This window comes from Triturus cristatus, chromosome 2_1, assembly GCF_964204655.1.
Source record: "Triturus cristatus chromosome 2_1, aTriCri1.1, whole genome shotgun sequence".
Classification (NCBI taxonomy): Eukaryota; Metazoa; Chordata; class Amphibia; order Caudata; family Salamandridae; genus Triturus; species Triturus cristatus.
Window position 1 is genome coordinate 34,927,901 of NC_140581.1, and position 20,859 is coordinate 34,948,759.

Sequence of the window (20,859 nt, forward strand, 5' to 3'; positions counted from 1 at the left end):
GGTGTGTGGAATCCAAAGTTCACTGGGGGAGTTGGTGTCCTTGCCATTGGAAATCATCAGAGTCCATGCCACAGTCTTTGTCAACATTGGTCAGACAGTGACCAGCAAGTCCATGTAGCAGAGAATGTCTTTTGCTGATGTGCTGCTGTTGGTCCAGTGGGCCAGGTGCCAGGCCAGGTGTCCTGGGAGATGGTGCTGTTGCGCCGACCCTCATGGTCTTTTCCGTGGACGACCCGCCCTCCTGCGGGAACCCTCAGAAGCAGGCCGTGACGATGTTTGGGATGCTCCGTCGGATGTCTCCTCCTCCTCCTGATCCCTCCCTGTGGGTGGTGATGTTCTTGGCCTGGTGGCACAGGGAGGGTTGCCCATGTTGTCGGCTATCCGACGGAGTGTACGGTGAATTCCCGTGACACCGTCACGAGCTCAGCCTGTCTGTCCTCCATCCGCCCTTGGTGTCGCAGTAGACAGGCATGTTGCTCCGCATGTTGCTGGGCCTGCTGGGTCTTGATCTCCTCGAGGGTCCCCTTCATCTCGTTGAGGGTGGACAAAACCTGGCTCATGCCCGTGGTGTCCTGCCGGTATGTGTCCAGGATGTTTCTGACATGGGAATATACCGGTTCCGCAGCCAACTGGTCAGGCTCGTGCCTCCGCCGTCCTCCACTCCCACCACCCCTGCCCACTTGCACCTGGCCTGCCCTTGTGGGCACATCGGGTCTCCGGGACCCCTGAGGGGTGGCATTAGCGTTGTCGCCTGCCTCCTCCTGGGTGCCCGGTACACCGTGTGCCTCCTGGTCAGCCTGGCTGCGTTGTGGGGGTGGGGCAGGGATCCTGGGTGTCTCCTGGGATGTGGCAGGAGTGGGGGTGGTGGTTGGCCCAGTTGTACCTGACGCAGGTGCTGCAGGTGGTTGGACACCAGAGGGGCCAGGTTGGTCGGGGTCGTCCACAGAGTGGTGAGACTCGTCGCTGCCGGTGGGATCGTCATCCCGCAGAGCCGGGTCCTGTGAGTGTACCCCCCCAGTGTTGGGGGGTGATCCACGACGTTGAACTGTGTGTGAGAGAGACAATGTTATTTTTGTTCCATGCAACATCCATGTTTCATTAGTTTCAAAGTTGGCACATTTCCTCTGGGTATTTGGATATGTCTTGCATTCCACTCACAGTGCACTTGTGCATGGGTATGTCCCTTGGCCACAGCTTTTGAGACTTTACCTATGTGTGACACAGTCTTACTTGTTGCGTCAATTGTGACTGCAGTCAGCAGTGGAGTGAGCAGGTGTGGCGAGCCATGCATTGGCGCCTTCCGTGTTGCACTGTACATGGGCACATGGAGTTGTTCCACACACTTATATCATGCAGGTAGCTGGCGTTGTGCTCGTGCACAGGTTGAGACATGGCCCAGTGTTTTGCCATGGAGAAGAGAGGGGGATTCAGGCACTGGCCACCCTTGTCTACATGCACGCAGTCCACCTGCTGACGAGCAGACATTCCCACACCACCCAAGGCTGAATTGGTCTCCCTGTGTCTCCCTTTCTCACTGCCTCTCTGTCCCCCTCTCCCTCCCTCCCTGTGTCAGCCTCCTCCCTCTGTCCGTCTCCCTGTGTCTCCCTCCCTCTCTCTCCCCCTCTCCCTCCCTCTGTGTGTCACCCTCTGTCACCTCAGCCCAGCTTCCTAGGCACACACTTTTTGCAGATCTTTGAATGGCCCTTGGCTTGTTCATGTGAGTTTGTTTCTGATCTCCAGGCACCCATTGGGTGTAGTGTCTGTGTCTGCGCTGCTGCTGTGGTGGTGTGTGCTGCCACTCTTTCACAGTGTTGGCTGTTCATTAGCTGCTGTCATGTGCAAAAAGTGCCTTCACCCCCATGTCTTAATGCAAGGCGTCCGCCATTTGCTGGCAAGTCTTTCCTGTGTGGGGACACACTGTTTGTCTGGCTGTGACCTAGGCCATATGGCCAGAGGGCATTGTTGTCTGCTTCTGAGTTGCACTATGTGATTTTTGAGGCCCACACTCCCGCCATCCGGGTTACCGTGTCTTGTGTTGGTGTTTTCTGTGGCTTGTGACTTGGCATTGTCCAGCTGGGTGCATGGGGCATGGTGGCGCCAGTGGCATGTGCGTGTTCATGGAGTGTGGTTGAGTCATGCGATAGCTTGGGGTGGTTGCGTGCATGATTGTGAGTTTGGTTGTGGATGACGTTCCCCCCATGTGAGGTGAGTTGTTTGTGTACTCACCAGGCTCTCGGAGTCCTTCTACTCCGTCCACTGCCACCACCAGTAGTATGGCCATCACCCTCTCCTCCCAGGGATGGTATTGTACGCGTCTGCGGGGCGGCCCTCCTCCAGTGATGTTGGCCTGGTTGTGGTCGTCGGTCATTTTGGCTCGGACCCTCCTCCGCAGATCGTACCACCTGGCTTGGCATTCATGCCTGGTCCTTCTGGTGGACGCAACAGCATTCACAGCATCGACAATCGTCTGTCACATGGCTGTTTTTTCGGAAATGCTGGTCTGTCTGACCAATGTTCCAAAGATGTGTGGCTCGACTCTGAGGATTTCGTCGACAAGGACCTCCAACTCTTGGCTAGTGAACTTTGGATTCTTGTTAGTGGGCATGGTGAGGGGTGTGGGTGTGGATGGTTGGGGGGTGGGTGTGGATGGTTGTGGGTGTGTGGGTGTGGTTGTGCAGGTGTGTGTGTGAATGTGATGAGGGGGTGTTTGTGAAGGTGGTTGTGTAAAGGTGTGCAAGTGTAAGGTGTAGTAAAGGTTCAAGTATGGTGCTGTTGGTTGTCTGTGGGGTCTGGCAGCAGTGAGTCTGTTGCAAAGGCTCATAGTTTGTGTCTGTGGGCTCTTTTTATTGGTCCATTGGTGGGTGTGGCTGTGTTTGAACTTTGGGTGGGTGTGTTATAAGGAGTGGTTGTGTTTTGGGCCTCTGTTTGGGAGTTTGGCAGTTGCAGGTCAGTGAATGTGTTGTATTTGTGCTTGTTGGACATGTTTTGTGGCTTTGTGCGATTCAAATAGAGTCTTCTTGTGTTGTTTTGCTTTGTCCTGGTTGTGTATGTGTGTTTTTAGCGTGTGTACGGTGTGTACATCGGCCATTTTGTTGTACAGTGCTGTCCTTGTCTTTGGCTTGGTACGACTCGTACATGCGCGATGGTGCTGGTGTTGGGGCCTGGGGTGCGCTCCGTACTTAGACTGTTGGGGTCGGGGTACGCTCAATACATACGCGGGTGGGGGAACGGGCTGTACATACACGGTTGGGGTGGGGGTACGCTCCATACATACGTGGGTGAGGGTACGGGCCGTACATGCACGGTTGGGGTGGGGGTACGCTCCATACATACGCGGGTGAGGGTACGGGCCGTACATGCACGGTTGGGGTGGGGGTACGCTCCATACATACGCGGGTGAGGGTACGAGCCGTACATGCACGGTTGGGGTGGGGTTACGCTCCATACATACGCGGGTGAGGGTCGTACATACACAGTTGGGGTGGGGGTACGCTCCATACATACGCGGGTGAGGGTACGGGCCGTACATACACGGTTGGGGTGGGGGTACGCTCCATACATACGCGGGTGAGGGTACGGGCCGTACATACACGGTTGGGGTGGGGGTACGCTCCATACATACGCGGGTGAGGGTACAGGCCGTACATGCACGGTTGGGGTGGGGGTACGCTCCATACATACGCGGGTGAGGGTACGGGCCATACATACACGGTTGTAAATGTAAATGTAAATGTAGTTGAGCTTATATAGCGCACAGCTACCCGCTGTGGGTTTCCCGGCGCTTGCTTAGGGAACCCGTCCTGGTATTCCCCTGTGAGATAGCAGGGTATCCACAAGGTGAAAGTCAGGCATCCCGCCGCGAGGGGCCATTGTGGAGATTAAGCAAGCTATTGCCCAGAGTCGCAGAGTGTGAACCCGTGAGTCGAGGAGGCACCAGGGTGAGAATTATCGAGTCCGTGGAATTTTTAGCCCAAGACCCGCCGAGGCGGGGAATTGAACCCTGGTCCAGGACCGATCTCAGCTTCCGGGTCTGCCGCCTCTAACCCCTGAGCCACACTTCTACACTTCTTGGGGTGGGGGTACGCTCCATACATACACGGGTGAGGGTACAGGCCGTACATACACGGTTGGGGTGGGGGTACGCTCCATACATACGCGGGTGAGGGTATGAGCCGTACATGCACGGTTGGGGTGGGGGTACGCTCCATACATACGCGGGTGAGGGTACGGGCCGTACATACACGGTTGGGGTGGGGGTACGCTCCATACATACGCGGGTGATGGTACAGGCCATACATACACGGTTGGGGTGGGGGTACGCTCCATACATACGCGGGTGAGGGTACGAGCCGTACATGCACGGTTGGGGTGGGGGTACGCTCCATACATACGCGGGTGAGGGTACGGGCCGTACATACACGGTTGGGGTGGGGGTACGCTCCATACATACGCGGGTGGGGGTACGGGCCGTATGTACGGGGGTGTACATACACGGGTGGGGGTACGTCTCGTACATACACGGGTGTACATACACGGGTGTACATACACGGGTGTACATTCACGGGTGGGGTATGTCTCGTACATACACGGGTGTACATACACGGGTGGGGGTTCGACTCGTACGTACACGGGTGTACATACACGGGTGGGGGTTCGACTCGTACATAGGAGGGCTGGGGGGGTGGTTGGGCGCGTACATACGGGGGCTGGGGGGAGTGTTGGGCGCGTATGCGGGCACATGTCTCCATGGTTGCTATGGGAGTTCGGTGCGGACGGTGCTTTTCCCATCCGGTTGTAACATCGGACGCATGGGATGGATCGTACTTCCGCGGTCGGACTTCACTTTTCACATTTGTATGGTAATTCGTCCGGAGACGTGTCGGGCACATTTTCCGGCCTGAGGACGTGTGGGGAATTATTCCCAATGCGATTCGTATGGACTTTTTCCCATGCGAATCGTAGTTGGCAGTTTGTACGGCACTTGTACGATTCGTACGGTAAAAAGACCGGATACGAGTCGTACGGGGAATTTTTTTGCGGGATCGTAATCGGCACCTTGGTATCCGCTGGGCGCAACTCAGCTGTCTCTAGCGCCGGGACACCCCTCTCTGGGGTAGCTGTCGCGCTCTATAAATCGCATTAATGAGATATGTATCCTATTCTGGTGGGTATCCATGTCATCCTCTGCAGCTAACTGGGTGTGTAATGATCAACAATTTGTGGACATCTCTGTGAACATTTCATTTGCATGGTCACATCTGTGGCTTGCACCCATGCACATATGATGTGCTTCCCATTGTCCAGTTTGTCTATTTCCTTGACTTTGGGCGCATCTCCACTGGACCTACAGGTGTGGGTATCATTGGTATAGGAGCAACTGGGTCCTCTGCAACTTGCTGTACATATGTGTTGAATATGTGCAGATGACTTAGGGGAGACTCACGTACCCAGGTTTTTGTGACCAGAGCCTTCATTGTGTGGTAACTGATGACTGACTGACCAAGTGTTCTGCTGACATGAGTGGGACGTGCTGTGACTATGTTTGGCACAGCTGGACTTACACAGGAGCTGGGTCCCCTCAGGCTATGTCACGGATGTGTTGTCCCGTGACATAGCCTGGGCCCATGGTGTGTGTTGTATGAGCATGTGTGAGTGTGTCCACATCCCTTTTCATACACAGGCAGTGTTCCCTTGATATGTTCCTGTTGTCGATGCTTGCTGAGTGGTACTGTGTTCACCCCACAACTTTGCCATTGGCTACCCGATGTGTGGGTGCATGACACACTACTGATAATTGGTGGTTCATCATTGGGATTTGTCTGTTCTGAGTGGTGCTGATGTGGTCAGATGCAGATGGGACACAGTCAGGGGTCCCCAAGGCACTTGTTTGTTCGCAATATCATGTAATTGTCCATAGGTGGTACTTTTCAGTGATTGAGACATGTGTATGTGTGTGTGACTGCTCCCACTTGTCGGGTTCAGGGCTGCAATGTTTGCTGGTGTCAGCATGTGTGCCTTGTGGTTCTCCTTGGGTTCTGCATTGCCCTGGGACTGTGGCAGGTATTCAGAAGGTTACGTGAGCTTTGACGTCATGGCCATGTACCGCATACTGTGCAGTATGTCTGTCATTCACCAGGGTTGTAAACTGTCCTTGTGTGATGAGTCTGTGCACCTTAGTTCCTCCCAACATTCCTGTGTTTGTCATGGGTGCATGTGCAAGGTCACCTGTCCATGTGGGCTTCACAGATGCACATTGTTGCAGTTCAGGGTGTGTGGTGTTGAGGGTGGACTGATGTAAATGTTTGCATGGATGGGCCCCTAGCTACCGTTTGTCCATGAATGACGGGCCATGCTGAGTGGTTTGTGTTTGTGTAGGTGTGATGTACGTTTGTGGCACAGGACACATGTCTGAGTTTCCCAGTTTGTACGACATCTACCTTTGTCATCACAGTGGAGGTGTCATGCATGCTTGTGTCACCCCAATGTCTGGTCCCTGGGGGTAGTGCTGTTGTGTGTCAGTCTCTTGCTGTGTTAGTTGGTGTTCATTCCAGCTTGTGTCACATGTGTCTGTTGTGCTCCCTCTCCTCTCACAATGCCTGATTGCCCACTAAGGGTGTCCCAATGATGGTTTACTTTTGTATGGCACTGTGTCCACATCTGGGTCACTGTAGTTCAGCCCCCCTCATGTGTTGTGTAGTTGCCTGGGGATACTGAGACACACACACACACATGTTGTGTCAGATGTGCAGTGTGAGGTTGCCTGTTTGTGTTTGTGCATCTGCATCAGTGCATTGGTATTGCTGTTGTGGGCCATTGTCTGGATGCTGTCTCTGTGATTTTCCCTGCTGTCCCTACAAGTCATATCACATCATTCTGCACATTCATCCTGGTTGTTAGGTGCCATTGCTGGCATGGAATGGAAGTTTGTGAGCTGACACCTACAGTCTACACAGGTTGTTTTGATTAGTGTGTTTATTTTCGATATGTGTGCATGCTTTGTGATGGGCCCTTCTGCTCTTGTGTCATTGTACACTGTATGCATTGTCAGCCTCCATGTGTGGTGCTTGTCTGCACATGGCCGAGAGTATGTTTTGTTTTCACTGCACTGTTAGCCTCACCACATCTCTGTGGGTATGGGACACAACCACTAGTTTGCCCCAGAAGTGTTTAATGTGTTGGGAGCAGGGATCATACATGCTGTTTGGCATTTGCAGCTTTGACCATGATGAAACTTACCTTTTGGTCACTGTGATGAGGGGGGGTTTAGACCCCATCACCACAATGCTCAACATTTGCTGCAGTTTGGAAACCCACACTTAACTTTTGTTTACACAGTGAGGGGGTGTTAGTTTTACATTGACACAGTGCTATAGTGATGCTTGCCTTGTGTAGGGCACACTCATTTGTTGGTCACACATGTGCTGTTAGTTACATTCAATCAATCAATCATGTAACTTGTAAAGCGCACTACATACCCAGGCAGGTTTCAAGGCGCTGGGGGGGGAGCAGGGGGGAGCTGTTAGTGGTCGAAGAGCCAGGTCTTGTGTTGTCTCCTGAAGGTCAGCAGGTCTTCGGTTGTATGTTCGAAGTCATAATCACTGTTGTGGACATTTGTCACAGACTACACTCTGTTGTCATGATGTTAGGGGGGATGTATTTTGCTGACATACCTAATGTTGGAGTATGATGGATGTGTGGCGCATCACCCATCCTATGGGTGGGGGTGGCAGGGGTGATTGGCAACATAAGCCCTATGGGTGGGGGTGGCAGTAGTGCTGGGCAACAGGTCCCCTATGAGTGGGGGTGGCAGTAGTGCTGGGCAACAGGTCCTCGATGGGTGAGGGTGACAGTAGTGCTGGGCAACAGGTCCTGTACCAGTGGGGGTGGCAGTAGTGATGAGCAACAGGTCCCCTATGAGTGGGGGAGGCAGGAGTGATGGGCAACAGGTCCCCTATGTGCGGGGGTAGCAGTAGTGATGGGAAACATGAGCCCTATGGGTGGGGGTGGCAGTAGTGCTGGGCAACAGGTCCCCTATGTGTGGGGGTGGCAGTAGTGATGGGCAACACGAGCCCTATAGGTGGGGGTGGCAATAGTGCTGGGCAACATAAGCCCTATGTGTGGGGGTGGCAGGGGTGATGGGCAACAGGTCCCCTATGGGTGGGGGTGGCAGTAGTGCTGGGCAACAGGTCCCCTATGAGTGGGGGACGCAGTAGTGCTGGGCAACATGAGCCCTATGGGTGGGGGTGGCAGTAGTGCTGGGTATTTGTCACAGACTACACATTGTTGTCATGATGTTAGGGGGGGATGTATTTTGCTGACATACCTAATGTTGGAGTATGATGGATGTGTGGCGCATCACCCATCCTATGGGTGGGGGTGATGGGCAACATAAGCCCTATGGGTGGGGTTGGCAGTGGTGCTGGGCAACAGGTCACCTATGAGTGGGGGTGGCAGTAGTGCTGGGCAACATGAGCCCTATGGGTGGGGGTGGCAGTAGTGCTGGGCAACTGGTCCCCTATGAGTGGGGTGGCAGGGGTGATGGGCAACATAAGCCCTATGAGTGGGGGTGTTAGTGGTGCTGGCCATACAACCCCTATGGTGGCCTGTTGTTAGTGGCCAGGATGTGGATCCCCTCTGTGTGTGTGCCATTTAGCGGGTACGTGTCACTTGTTTGTGTGGTAGGTGTCTGACTTACCATCTGCGCCGTCCGCGTCGGTTCCTGATCCGGTTATAGATGTAGAGTACTGGTATGACCTGCGCGATGGGATTCATGATGTGTTTGTGTCGTACACGCTGCTTGTTGCTCCGTCTCGTACCCGTTGCAAGCTAATCCGTCTCATAGCCGTGGATTGAGTTGTGGTGCGAATCGTAGCTGATATGCTTGTTTTCCGGATGCTGTGACGTGCCGTACGTGGTGACCCGTACGGTGCGTAGGAAGTACGCATCGTTCTTGTCAGGGCGGAAACTGCTATGGATACTGCTTCCGGGCGAATCGGTTCGGCGTTCGGAGTTACGGCTCGGACGGAGAATGAAGCTTGAATCACAGCCTACGTGTTGGTCGTATTTTTGGCAGTTTTGCGCATTGTACTTCATCTATAGGACGGACCGGCTACGGGTATGTGTCGGTCGCACAGTAAGGCTACAGACAGCTCTCGGAGAGCTGTCCAACCCGGATCGGAATCGACCCCTAAGAAAACGATATTTTTTACAACTATATTTTTGCAAACGATAATAATGACTTTGATACTTTAGAAAACAATATTTCTTACCTTAAACTCGATATTCTTGACCACGATATTCTTGCAGTCGATATTTATGTATCTCGATATTTTGCCCGCGATACTAGTGCAAGTCGACATTTCTAACTCGATATTCTGACTCTTTACCATATTAAATAAGGCTGTCACTCGTGATAGACTGCAGAAAATCTGAGAGAATCTCCATCTGTCGTGATTAACGGTGGCTATAATTCAACAACATCTCCTATGCACCTTCTTTCATATTCCTATATGACTTCCCTGTGTCGGCCTTCAGCCCTGAGTGCAGTTTTGTAGTTGTTCATCACTCTCAATGGGGAAGGAGACTGGTGTGTTCCATGTTATTCCCATAGCAACATTCGGATCTGCAGGTTAATGGTAACTTGCGCTTGACAGGAAGCATGAAGAAGAGTGAACTAAGAAAGCTACAATATGTTGTAGGCCACCTGAACTTTGCATGCCAAGTGGTAGCCCCAGGCATCATGGGCTAGCGTTTTTGCCCTTTTATGGAAAGGGAGATGGTTGATCAGTGGCTGGGGACTAGGGCAGACACAAATATGGCACTGCATTTCTGAAATTCTCTCCAGTACTCTTCACTGTAAAACTGGGAGGAAATTGTCTAATAGGATTGTGACCTTTCTGATAGACAGTGAGGTGGTGGTGGAATCCATTGTCAAATTGGGTGCAAATCACCTTTGGGTCCCAAAGTTACTAAGAGAGTTGCTTCTGAGTTGCCTACAATGGAATGGGATCCTTCTCAATCATCTCAACTCTATGGATCAGCAAAAGAACAGGAACTGCAAGAGGAGGTGGTCTCTAAGAGATGTGGATTTTGGGGAGATTAGGCTGCTCGTCAAGCCAGGACTGAGTTCATAAGAAACGATGGACAGAGGAGAAGGGATGACAGAGCAGACCCCATAGCAAGGAGATTTGATGAAGATGGCTATAAGGATCATGCTGTACATTTGGGAAAAGGGCTAATATCCTTTGCACCCAGCTGCTGCCCATGATAGTCTGTAGGCTGCTTGCAGCCCAGCTGGTAAAAACAGGGATCATATTTACTGGAATTGTGGCTCAGGGCAGTTACACTTACATATCAGAAATTGCACCTATTTGAGCAACCAGAAACTCTAAGATCTTAAACTGCTGCATTACTGCTGCTGTGAAATTCCATCTGTAACTGGCTCTGCGTGAGACTGCGATTGCACAAAGCAACCCACCCACTGCTCTAGTGGTCTCAAAAGGATAGAATGTACAGAAATGTCAGTGGTCTGAAAATAAAGACAAGTGCAGCTTGTATGATAGCGGCTATAGTTAGTGGAGCGCTGTAAAGCTATGCAGACCAATGATTTGTCAAATTTCCAGGATTTCACTTTTGAAGTGGACTGAAGAGTGCCCAGATGCATTTTAGCTTCCAGTACAGCGCTATAAAAAGTTCACAAATAAATACAGTCAACAAAAGTGTATCATAATCATTATGGGAAATATTCATTCTAAATAAAACATCAATGTGAGGCAGGGCAATAAAAGAACTTCAGGCAAAAAGCAAACAGCAACTGGTGGGGCTGTGGTTTGTGTTTACACGCTTACGCCCGACCCCTTCGCTCAGTGACAGCCCTCAGTACCTCTCCCTCAGTGCCATTTCCTAGTCAGTGTGCTTGGGTCACTGCGCCCTATACTCACTGTTTCTCTGCCCAGGGCTTGCTCCTCAGTGGACTTCACAGCGGCTCCCGAATCCTGCTCCCTGGTGCCTGTGCTCCTCTGTCAGTCTACTGGCTCAAACCCCCAGATCTCCGGGCTCATGGTCCTTTATTTTGGGACTCCCCGGCTCTCCCGGTCTTTGCCTGTGCTCCTGGGCAGTGCCGGCTCACGGGGTGTTGCGCTCCCTGCTTCCTCCTTCTACCTGTAAGAATGCAAGTGCAAGGCGCTGCCGCGCTGCAGGCCTCTGTAGCTCATCTACGGCCCTCGGGCCTCAGTCCTGAGAATTCCCTTGCCCCTAGCATGAGCTGCTATCGCTTTCAACGAGGAGCCTTCCGCGGTTGACCAAGGTCATATGCGAATCTCTCTGTTCCTTCTGGACACGGGCTCCCTCCCTCGAGGCAGTTTCACAGAGGCCCTGCTGAGTGGACTCGGACTGGCGACAGCAGAGATACCCTGGAGACTGCAAGCTATAAAAGGGCCAGAGCCCTCCACCAACAGCCATCTCGCCAGCAGTCGGAGGACCTGCCAGGCGCACGCTTGAAGCCCACCTTGTGATCTTGGGCGCACACTGGTTCTTTGTCGCTCTGTGTACCCCAGCACTTCGAAGTCTGCTGCTGATCATTCACTTCTTCTCCTGCGCTCACCTCTTATCCCCGCAGCCTCGGTGTTCGGCGCCTCTCTTCCAGGAGGCCTCCTTCTGGATCCCAAACTACGTCTGCCCCTCTTGATTGGCTCCTCCCTCTGACCCTCACATGTTACCCCGTGCACCTCTCCAGCCCTCGCCCACAAGTACATATTAACCAAATGCAAAAATACACATGCAGTATAAATAATATCATATTATTTACACTGCGTGTGTATTTTTGCATTTGGACACTCTAGGGTCGGATTCCTGCTGAGAACCCATGCTGCCACAGGACTGGAAGCAGGAAGGTCTTCTGTTTTTGTTGCTGGGGGACTATTTTTCAAAAATCGGCGGCCCCAGTAACAAAACCGGCCTCCTGTAAAGAAACTGGCCCCAACCCTTCCCGGCCTCCTGGGGGATTGCCCAGTGCCCGGAATTACCAGTCCGGCTCTGCCCACCGCATTGCCCATGGAACGCCTCCCTTGCGCAGAGTAAGGCAACACAGTGATTTGCGCTGGTTTGCATTACTCCATATTGGTCAAGCCTTTCAAAGCCATGCAAAGTAGGGTTGCGTGGCTTCAGAAATATGACTGAGAGGTTTGTGTTGTGCATGTACAACGTTGGGTAGTGCAAGCATGACACAAAGCCCTCATAAAAATGCCACAGGGTTTTTAAGGAGCTGAAGAGAGAGGTTGTGAAGTTTTGCAAAGCCAGTAATATCAGGACAGTGAGCTACGTTCACATAGGTTATAAACGTAAACGGTCTAGGTTTCTTCAGCAGGATGGCATGCATTGCATTTTGCTTAGAAACAGGATGCATTTGATGAAGGTGATGAAAGTGGATGAAGATTGGTGAGGTAAGAGAGGCTGAGCATGGGGAACAGAAAGTGCACCTTAAGAGTTTCTCTGGTGGTAGAAAAAGAGAGCTCAGCACAAGTCTGGGGGAGTGCTATGTGGAGAAGTGGAAGAAAAGTACAAGAAATTATGGAATGAAGGATGGAAAAGGAGACAGCCTGAAACCTAGTTTGGACAGACTGGAAACAAGGTTGAGCACCGAAGGAGAGGGAGGGGCATTTTGAGCTTTTGGGGGAGATATATTTAGGGGCAGGGGTATGGGTTAGGGTTGATTGTTAGAACAATGTTTAGGAATATTTAATTTGTGCAGCTGAGCTGAAGGATGATCTATGTTTATGAGCTCTACTTGCTTCCAATAAGTTGGCTTTTACCACAAACGCAGAGGCAGCAGGGAGAGAGCATCAGCGAAAGATGGAGACATGGTTTCACACTTTAAAGAGGAGCAGGGATCCCTTTCAGACAGGTGAGGAGTGACTGCACCCACTTGTGCCAGTATGCCTGGAGTGTACTTGAACCTCTTGCACCCCCTCCCAATTGTCACCCCTGGCGGGGGCATGGAGAGGGGTTGCACTGTAGCCCTACCTCCTATTTGGTGCACAATCAGTGTGTCTCCTAAAGGGTTATATGTTGGAACCACACATCCATTTAACAAGTCTGCCTCAACAACGCGGTCCAAACCGCGAATGCGTCTGTACAACGCATTCCTTTACCACTCAAGACGTTACAATGACTTACCTTAGGGAAAGCGCTGGACTTTAAAATGGTATCATTTACAATTCCCACTCCAGTTTGCACAACAGTAGGAAAAGGGTTGGACTTAAAGTCCAACATCAGTCCAACAGTGCTTTCCTGAAGGCAAGTAACGACTTGCGTGGTAGAGTAATGCGTTGTAGCAATGTATTTGTGGTTCAGAACGAGCTGTTAAGGCACAGTGTGGTTCGAGCCACGATGTAAAAGCTGTCCCCCCCCAAAGGCTTCTTTGCCATTGCACCAGTGTCTGTAATAGAGTGTGGAATAGCAAAGACAGAAAACCGCAGACGTGTCTATTCAACCTCATATTAAGAGCACCCCGACGTTCCTGCCACATGTATGGGGAATGGTCTCAGCTAAGGGCTTCATTAGATCTCGGCGGATGGGTTACTCTTTAGCAACGGTGACAGATATCCTGTCCGCCGAAATATAAATCCCGTAGTATATATTGGGATTCAACTTTCCGCAGAGGAGATAGCCGTCACCATTGTGAGGGAGTAACCCGTCTGCCAAGATCTAAATCTGGCCCTAAAGGATTACAAACACCAATGTTCATATGTACCTAATACATATTACTCATTGGTGTGAGCACAATTTAAGCAGTCAGGCTACCATGGACATGTTTCATGTTGAGCTAAACCTCTAAAAATAAAGCCGTAGAACAAGAAAAAGTACATTTATCAGTAAGAAGAGAAGATAGATACCTACTGCAGATGATTACACCCCCAAAAAATGCAGCTCAGTGATCATTACCTTAGTAGGCTGCAAACAGATCAGTCGGGCTGTAGTATACGCAGCCTAGAGTACAGAAGGTCGGCTGCTTTTAGGCGATTGGAGGAAGCTGGTATTGGGGAGAACAGGACACACTATATTGACTCAGATCATCTCCCTGGTTTTGACAATTCTTTCGAATGAAGTGATCACTCATTAGTACTAACCTTGTTAGACGGTAGCTGCTCAGAACAGAGATGGTGTGAGGCCCAGAGGTCTCACTCATGCCGTAAACCTCCATGAGAGGAAGATTCAGTTCCATGAAATACTCCAGGGTTTCTTTTCTGATGGGAGCAGCAGCAGAGTAAACTGTTGCAGCTCGATCCAATCCCAGGTCCCTTAGAATCTTCTTTAGGACCATATCATCAGCCGATGGGTCCCCAGCAGATGCAGAGCCTTTACTGTGATTGAAAGAGCCGATAGGTTAAATGAGAAGATAGCAGAAGAAAAAAACATTAACAGATGCAAGAGGTTGGACCTTAATAAGCCCTCTCTAACAAAGCAACAGGCATCCGCAAACACGTATCCATCTTGAGTTGGCTAAGACGCCAGGAGCTTAATGTGTGATACCTTATATCAGTACCAGCTTTATCATATGGATACTTCTTCCCACAGGTTTACCATTCTATTAATATACCCAGCCGTGAGACTGGATCCAGAAAATATTTCCTCAGCAATAGCTCTCAAGCCCTGCCAGCACATGTCTCATGACATCAGACATGGTTCCATCCACCCAGAAAAATACAACAAAGGATTCTCTACAGTATGGTGTTTGACACTCTGGTGCAGGTTCCTCTTTCCCCACCATACCAATGTCCGTCCATTGCTCACCTTCTGTGCTTGCTAAATTTCCTTACAAATTGTATAGAGCAAATTGTATAGAGCATTATATATAATTTCATTTTCTAATGTCTTTGGATTCAAACCCATTAAAGAGTATTGAAAAAATATGTCTTTTTTGATTATCTGTTGTGGTGTCCATCCATGATCCTTCGTCTTGAAGGCCATCACGGAGTGGGAAGATAAGTTGCTCTTGGCTTGGGCCTTTAAGGACAGTCCCTCTACCGTCCTTCAGCTACATCTACTGATAGAGAGTTGCCTTCTAAAGGGTTCTCTAAGAAACACTAAATATGCCACAGGAAGGAGGGGACGCCTTCCAGTCCTGCTCTATACATTCGCTCAGATATCTCTATTTTCAAAGCGTCTGCAGAATATAGGAAAGGACTGAGTGCATGTTATGTCCAGGGCACTAGAATGGGCAAGGAGGATTAGGTGCCCCAATCTGTTAGAATTCGACACCTCTTACTCTCATACCCAGAATCGATCTGCTCTCCGAATAGGATAGTCGTGTCTCCACCTCAGATGCTTTCTCGACTCTGGTGGAGATTGAGCAGTGTCACCTAGAAACCTTCTTCCAGTCGCCAGAGGGAACAGATGTTATCTAAGCTGCTCAAAAACCTCCTAGCAAGGTGGTCTATGCCAGCGATGGATGAAGTCTGTTTCTTGGTGGGAGTTGGAAGGCTTAAACGCTTTTGAGACTCCTCATTCCAGTGTTCTGCATGTTCTCTTACTAAGGAGGGATTGATACTCAGTACTTTGAAACAGTATTTGGATACTTTATCAAGCTCTTTGCGTCTTTCTGGCTAATGCTCCTTATTCACCCCAGGTAGCAAGATTTTTAAAAGGCCTCTTGTATTTCTTTCTACTGAGGCCCTTTACTGTTTTGAAGTGGGATATGAATGTATTGTCGGCCTTCGAACTGGTGCAGAGTTCTGCTCATCTGGCAACTCCCAGGCCAAGATTCCTAAAGGCTGAGCGTCGGGTTAGCGCTACTTTTTAAGTGCTAACCAGCTGCTAAACCTATTCGGGGATTAACAAACCAACGCTAATTGGTAGTAGCATTGGTTTGTATAGAAAGGTAACGCAAAGCAGCGCAAAACACTGCTTTGCATTACTTTGCCGGGGGCGGCATTACTTCGGTGGTATATGGGCATTCCCATGCAACCACCCATGCTTTTATGCACTAAACTCTATCTACTAATATTAATAGACAGGGTTTAGCACTAAAAACTAATGCCGCTGTAAAGCAGGGGTTAAACTGAGAAATATTTTCATTTTTCCTTTATTTTCTGACTTTGCATGCGCGCTGCACTGTGCAGCACACATACAAAGAAGAAAATCTTTGAAGTGTGTCTAGGCTCAGTATATTGTACAGGAAGGCTATCCTTCCTGACAAAACCTATGCTAAGCTCAGGCACACACCTTACGGTGTGCGCCTGGCACACAGCAGCTGAAATCAGCGCTGGCGCTAGGGAGAGGGGAGGAGACTCCAGCACTCTCCCTGTCACGCAACGCAGCCTCTTTGGGGGCTGCGCTGCGTTCCGTGACAGTTTTCAGAATCTAGGCCTTACCCTCTATTCATGGTAGTGACCACCTCAGCCCTCAGAGATGGTGAGTTACAAGCCCTGTCTGTCCAGAAACCATTTACTGTTTTCTTCCCAGACTAACAGGTTCTTCCTTTTTACTTGCTCATCTTTTCTAACTAATGGTATGTCTGCATTCCACAAGGGCCAGTCTATCACTCTTCCATCCTTCTTTCCTTCTGCTCATGTCCCAGACTGGCCCCTAGGCATGCTGCTTCCTTCTGGATTGACTCTACAAGACAGGACAAGGTGGAAGATCAACTCTTTGTCTTCTTTTGCCAGAGTTAAGATGGGGAAAGCATTGAAAAAGCAGACCATTTCACATCTGGTTACCTCTTGGATAATGACCAGCCATGCTTGGCAATGATATTTGCACACATGGCCATGGCAGCCTGCACTGCTCTTTCTAGCTGGACCTTGGTGGCTAACATTTGCCAGGTCACCAGCTGGTCTTCTGTGGCTGCATCTGCCAAACACTGCTGTCTTGACAGTTGAGAAGAGCTGTCACAAAGACTCCCCCAGATGTGTTTTTACGTGACTTGATTGGTTAATCAGCGATACTCAATCACACCTGCCAGATACTTGTGGTGGACACTATGGGCCTGATTTAGATCTTGGTGGGCGGGTTACTCGTTCACAATGGGGATGTGTTAGAGTCGGGGATCTCTGGTTGGCGCAAGGTTGCCCTTGTGTCAAGCAGGAACCCTCTCCTCCACGTCAGGGCGCAGGATAACCCCTCGCGAATGACCCTTGCTCACCCTCTAGGTGCGTGGCGTGAGCAGCCAAGGCGATTCCTCAGGCGTTGTTGGTTAAGCACTTACAATCATACACACAGTAAATACATCAATCCCCCCAGAAACGGACACCAGACTTGGATATATATAAAAATACGCTTCTTTATGTAAAAATAAGGTATATATATCTCAACAGACTTATCACAAGACCAATCACGTTTTCGCTATGCCACCAGGTTATACAGCAGGCAAATGTTCTTGGTTCGTTGTTTCAAATGGATACTTTGTAGTCTCTTTACTTGTAGTTCCAGTACTCACAGGGATCGACTCCTGGGAACGGGGAAATAAGGCGTTGCGGGCCCCGAGCCCGATACTGGAACTTCTTTCGTGATGTGGAGAGTCGGCACAGGTCGGTGCGACTCTCAGCTTGGGAAGTGTTCTTGGGTCCTCAATCAGCAGGTGTGGGCAAGTAGGCAGGCGCGGCCCGCGACCCTTTAGCACGGCGGTGCAGGAGGGTCTCCACAGCGGGGGCGGCGCGGCCTGAGATGTCCGAGGATAGCGAAGCGGGGCCACAGGGCACAGTCAGTGCAGCTGGAGGACCCGGCGTGGATCACAGTCGTCGGACGGCTTCCGGCAGGAGGGGTGATAGCGCGTTCAGCGCACTCCAATGGCAGGCGGTGACAGGGGTGCAGGCGGCCTGGCCCGGGGACAGAGAGCGGCTCCGGACGGAGCGGGGCTCTCACGGGATTGCGGCAGGCGAGCTCCTGAGTGTCACGGCCCTAGGAGGGGCGATGAGGGGCGCAGTCTCTTTTCCAGCGGGATGCACACACGGCTCGAATTGGAGGACGAGCAAGAAGCACAGAGAACCCACTGTTCCTGGGGTTCAGTTCAGGGGGCAAGCTCAGATCAAGCCCTTGGAGAATGTTCAAGCACAAAGTAGCAAAGTCTTTTCAGTAAGTCTCTTCCTCTCCTTTCTCAGCAAGGCAAGCAGCAGGCCAGCTCCTCCAGCGTCTTCTTCTCCTTCTAGTCGGGCAGAGGTTCTTTGTGGTAAACAGGATTCTGATTTCTTAGGAGCCAGGCTCCTACTTTTATACCATGATTCTTTTGTTCTTTAGCGCCAGGGGGCCTAGGCCTGGCTCAGTCCAGTTCTGGAGCACTTTGTTATGGTGAGTCTGCTCTTTCCTTTCAGCAGCAGGGCAGAGACATCAGCCGCCCCACAGGGGGTGGCGCCGGCTTTGTGGTGGCAGAGCACAGGTCTATTCAAGAGTCAAGGTGTACTCCTCCCACCCATCCAGGTGTAATCTCTCTACCCACCACCTGGCAGCCAACCTGTCTCTGGGGATTCCCCAACCCTGCTCCTTACTGTTGCTGGGCAGAACACACACACATACAGCAGAGGCGGACTGAGATGGTCAGGTCAGTAAATACTAACTTTCTAAAAGTAGTATTTACAAACCCAGGATATTAAAATAAACTTGACTACAAGAAGTATTTTATCATCCTGAGTTCAGGCATACTAAACTTGACACTTCTACCATGCTCTCTGAGTCCACTGGGGTCACAGCGTTGGCGTGATCCCAGCAGCCCATTCTGGCCTATGGAGAGCAGGTAGCCTTCAATAGTGAAAAACGACAAGGGCTGTAATTCACTACTAAGACATGCCACACACACCAGGGCATGTCTTACCTTATGCCTACAATGCACCCTGCCCTTGGGCCTACCAGAGGGGTGGCTAATATGTAGGTAAGGGAAGGTTTAGGGACTGGCAAGTGGGGGCACTTGCGCAGTCAGCGCGACGGTCCCGGACCGCGCACAGGGTCTGCGGTGGCAGACCCTAGACACATTTTACAAGGCCGCTTCCGTGGGTGGCGCAACCAGCGCTGCAAGCCCACCAGCAGCATTGGCATTCACAAGCCCTGGCACCCCTGGTGCACTTTACTGGGGACTGACAGTGAATCCAATAACCCAATCATGGACATCAATTACAGGTACATTTTACTTTGGGAGCACTTGCACTGCGGCACGGATTAGCCGTGGCGCAGTGCCCTGAGCGGACAACACCAGCAAAACAATCGAGGCACACCATCAAAAAGTGGAAGGGAAACTCACGCCAAGGTGCCAGGTCTAACACGTGTCCCCTCCAGCTGAAATGTGGGGAGAACTACCCTTGCCCAGGGGGTTCCTCGTCACTAAGGCGGAAATACCTGGACAGACCGTCAGCGTTGGCGTGATCTGTACCAGGACGGTGTTCCACCGTAAAGTCCATACCCTGTAGGGAGATGGACCACCTCAACAGCTTCGGGTTTTCACCCCTCATTTGCATCAACCATCTGAGGGGCCTGTGGTCCGTCTGAACCCGGAAGTGAGACCCAAACAAGTAGGGTCTTAGCTTCTTCAGCGCCCAGACCACAGCAAATGCTTCTCGCTCAATTGCACTCCACCTACTTTCCCGTGGAAGTAACCTCCTACTGATGAAGGCTACGGGTTGGTCCCAGCCCTCCTCAGTCATCTGTGAGAGAACAGCCCCTACACCATGCTCTAAAGCGTCTGTCTGGACTAGGAATTCCTTGGAGAAGTCGGGGGCCAAGAGCACGGGCGCCGTGCACATGGCAGTCTTCAGGGTGTCGAAAGCTTTCTGACAGGTGTCAGTCCAAATCACGTTCCTGGGCTGCTTCTTCGAAGTCAGCTCTGTCAAGGGGGCAACGATCGTTCCATAGCCCTTGACAAACCTCCTGTAGTACCCAGTGAGCCCCAGGAAGGCCCTCACTGCGGTCTGCGTCTTGGGGGGTTCCCAAGCCAGGATGGTCTCAATTTTGGGTTGCAAGGGTGCCACCTTGCCACTCCCCACTTGGTGTCCCAAGTACACCACGGAACCCTGCCCGATCTGGCACTTGCTTGCCTTGATCGTGAGGCCTGCTCGGCGCAGCGCCATCAACACTTCCCAGAGGTGGCGCAGGTGTTCAGGCCAGGTGGCACTGAACACTGCGATGTCATCCAGGTAGGCGGCACTGAACGCATCCAGCCCAACCAGTACCTGGTTGACCAACCTCTGAAAGGTGGCAGGGGCATTCTTCATCCCAAATGGCATGACTCGGAACTGGAAGTGCCCATCTGGTGTAGAGAATGCTGACCTCTCTTTGGCCCCATCGGTCAAGGCGATCTGCCAGTACCCAGACGTTAAATCAAACGTACTGAGGAACCGGGCAGCCCCCAGCCGATCAATGAGCTCATCAGCTCTGGGGATGGGGTGCGCGTCAGTCTTCGTGACTGAATTGAGTCCTCTGTAGTCCACACAGAACCGGAGTTCAGGTGTGGCTCCCGGCGCAGCAGCTTTGGGGACCAAGACCACGGGGCTGGACCAAGGACTGCTGGAGGACTCAACCACCCCTAGCGCAAGCATTTTGGAGACCTCCTCCTTGATGCAAGCTCTGACCCTGTCAGTTACCCTGTAAGCCTTGTGCTTCACGGGTAAGCTGTCTCCTGTGTCCACATCATGGACGCACCAATCTGTGACACCAGGAACCAGGGAGAATCGGTCGGAAAATTGTCCCAGCAAGTGGCGGCAGTCTTCCTGTTGTTCGGGCGTCAGGGTGGGTGAGAGGTTAACTCCATCCACTGACCCATCTTTCTCAGAGGCCACTAAGAGGTCAGGAAGAGGCTCGGTCTCCTCTTCCATTCCATCATCAGTGGCCAGCAGCATGCCCACTTCGGTCCTCTCTAAGTGGGGCTTAAGGCGGTTAACA

The 20,859-nt window shown here is 51.5% G+C and overlaps 1 protein-coding gene across 1 annotated transcript in view; it reads right to left on the bottom strand.

Moving 5' to 3' along the window:
- The window catches only part of LOC146863661 (long-chain-fatty-acid--CoA ligase ACSBG2-like), a 570,849-nt gene that overhangs the window by 167,837 nt on the left and 382,153 nt on the right, over positions 1-20,859 (bottom strand). The window contains exon 9 of the mRNA XM_085627754.1: positions 14,127-14,360. Within this exon, the coding sequence (XP_085483880.1) occupies positions 14,127-14,360 (234 nt within the window). The remainder of the gene's footprint in view (positions 1-14,126; positions 14,361-20,859) is intronic.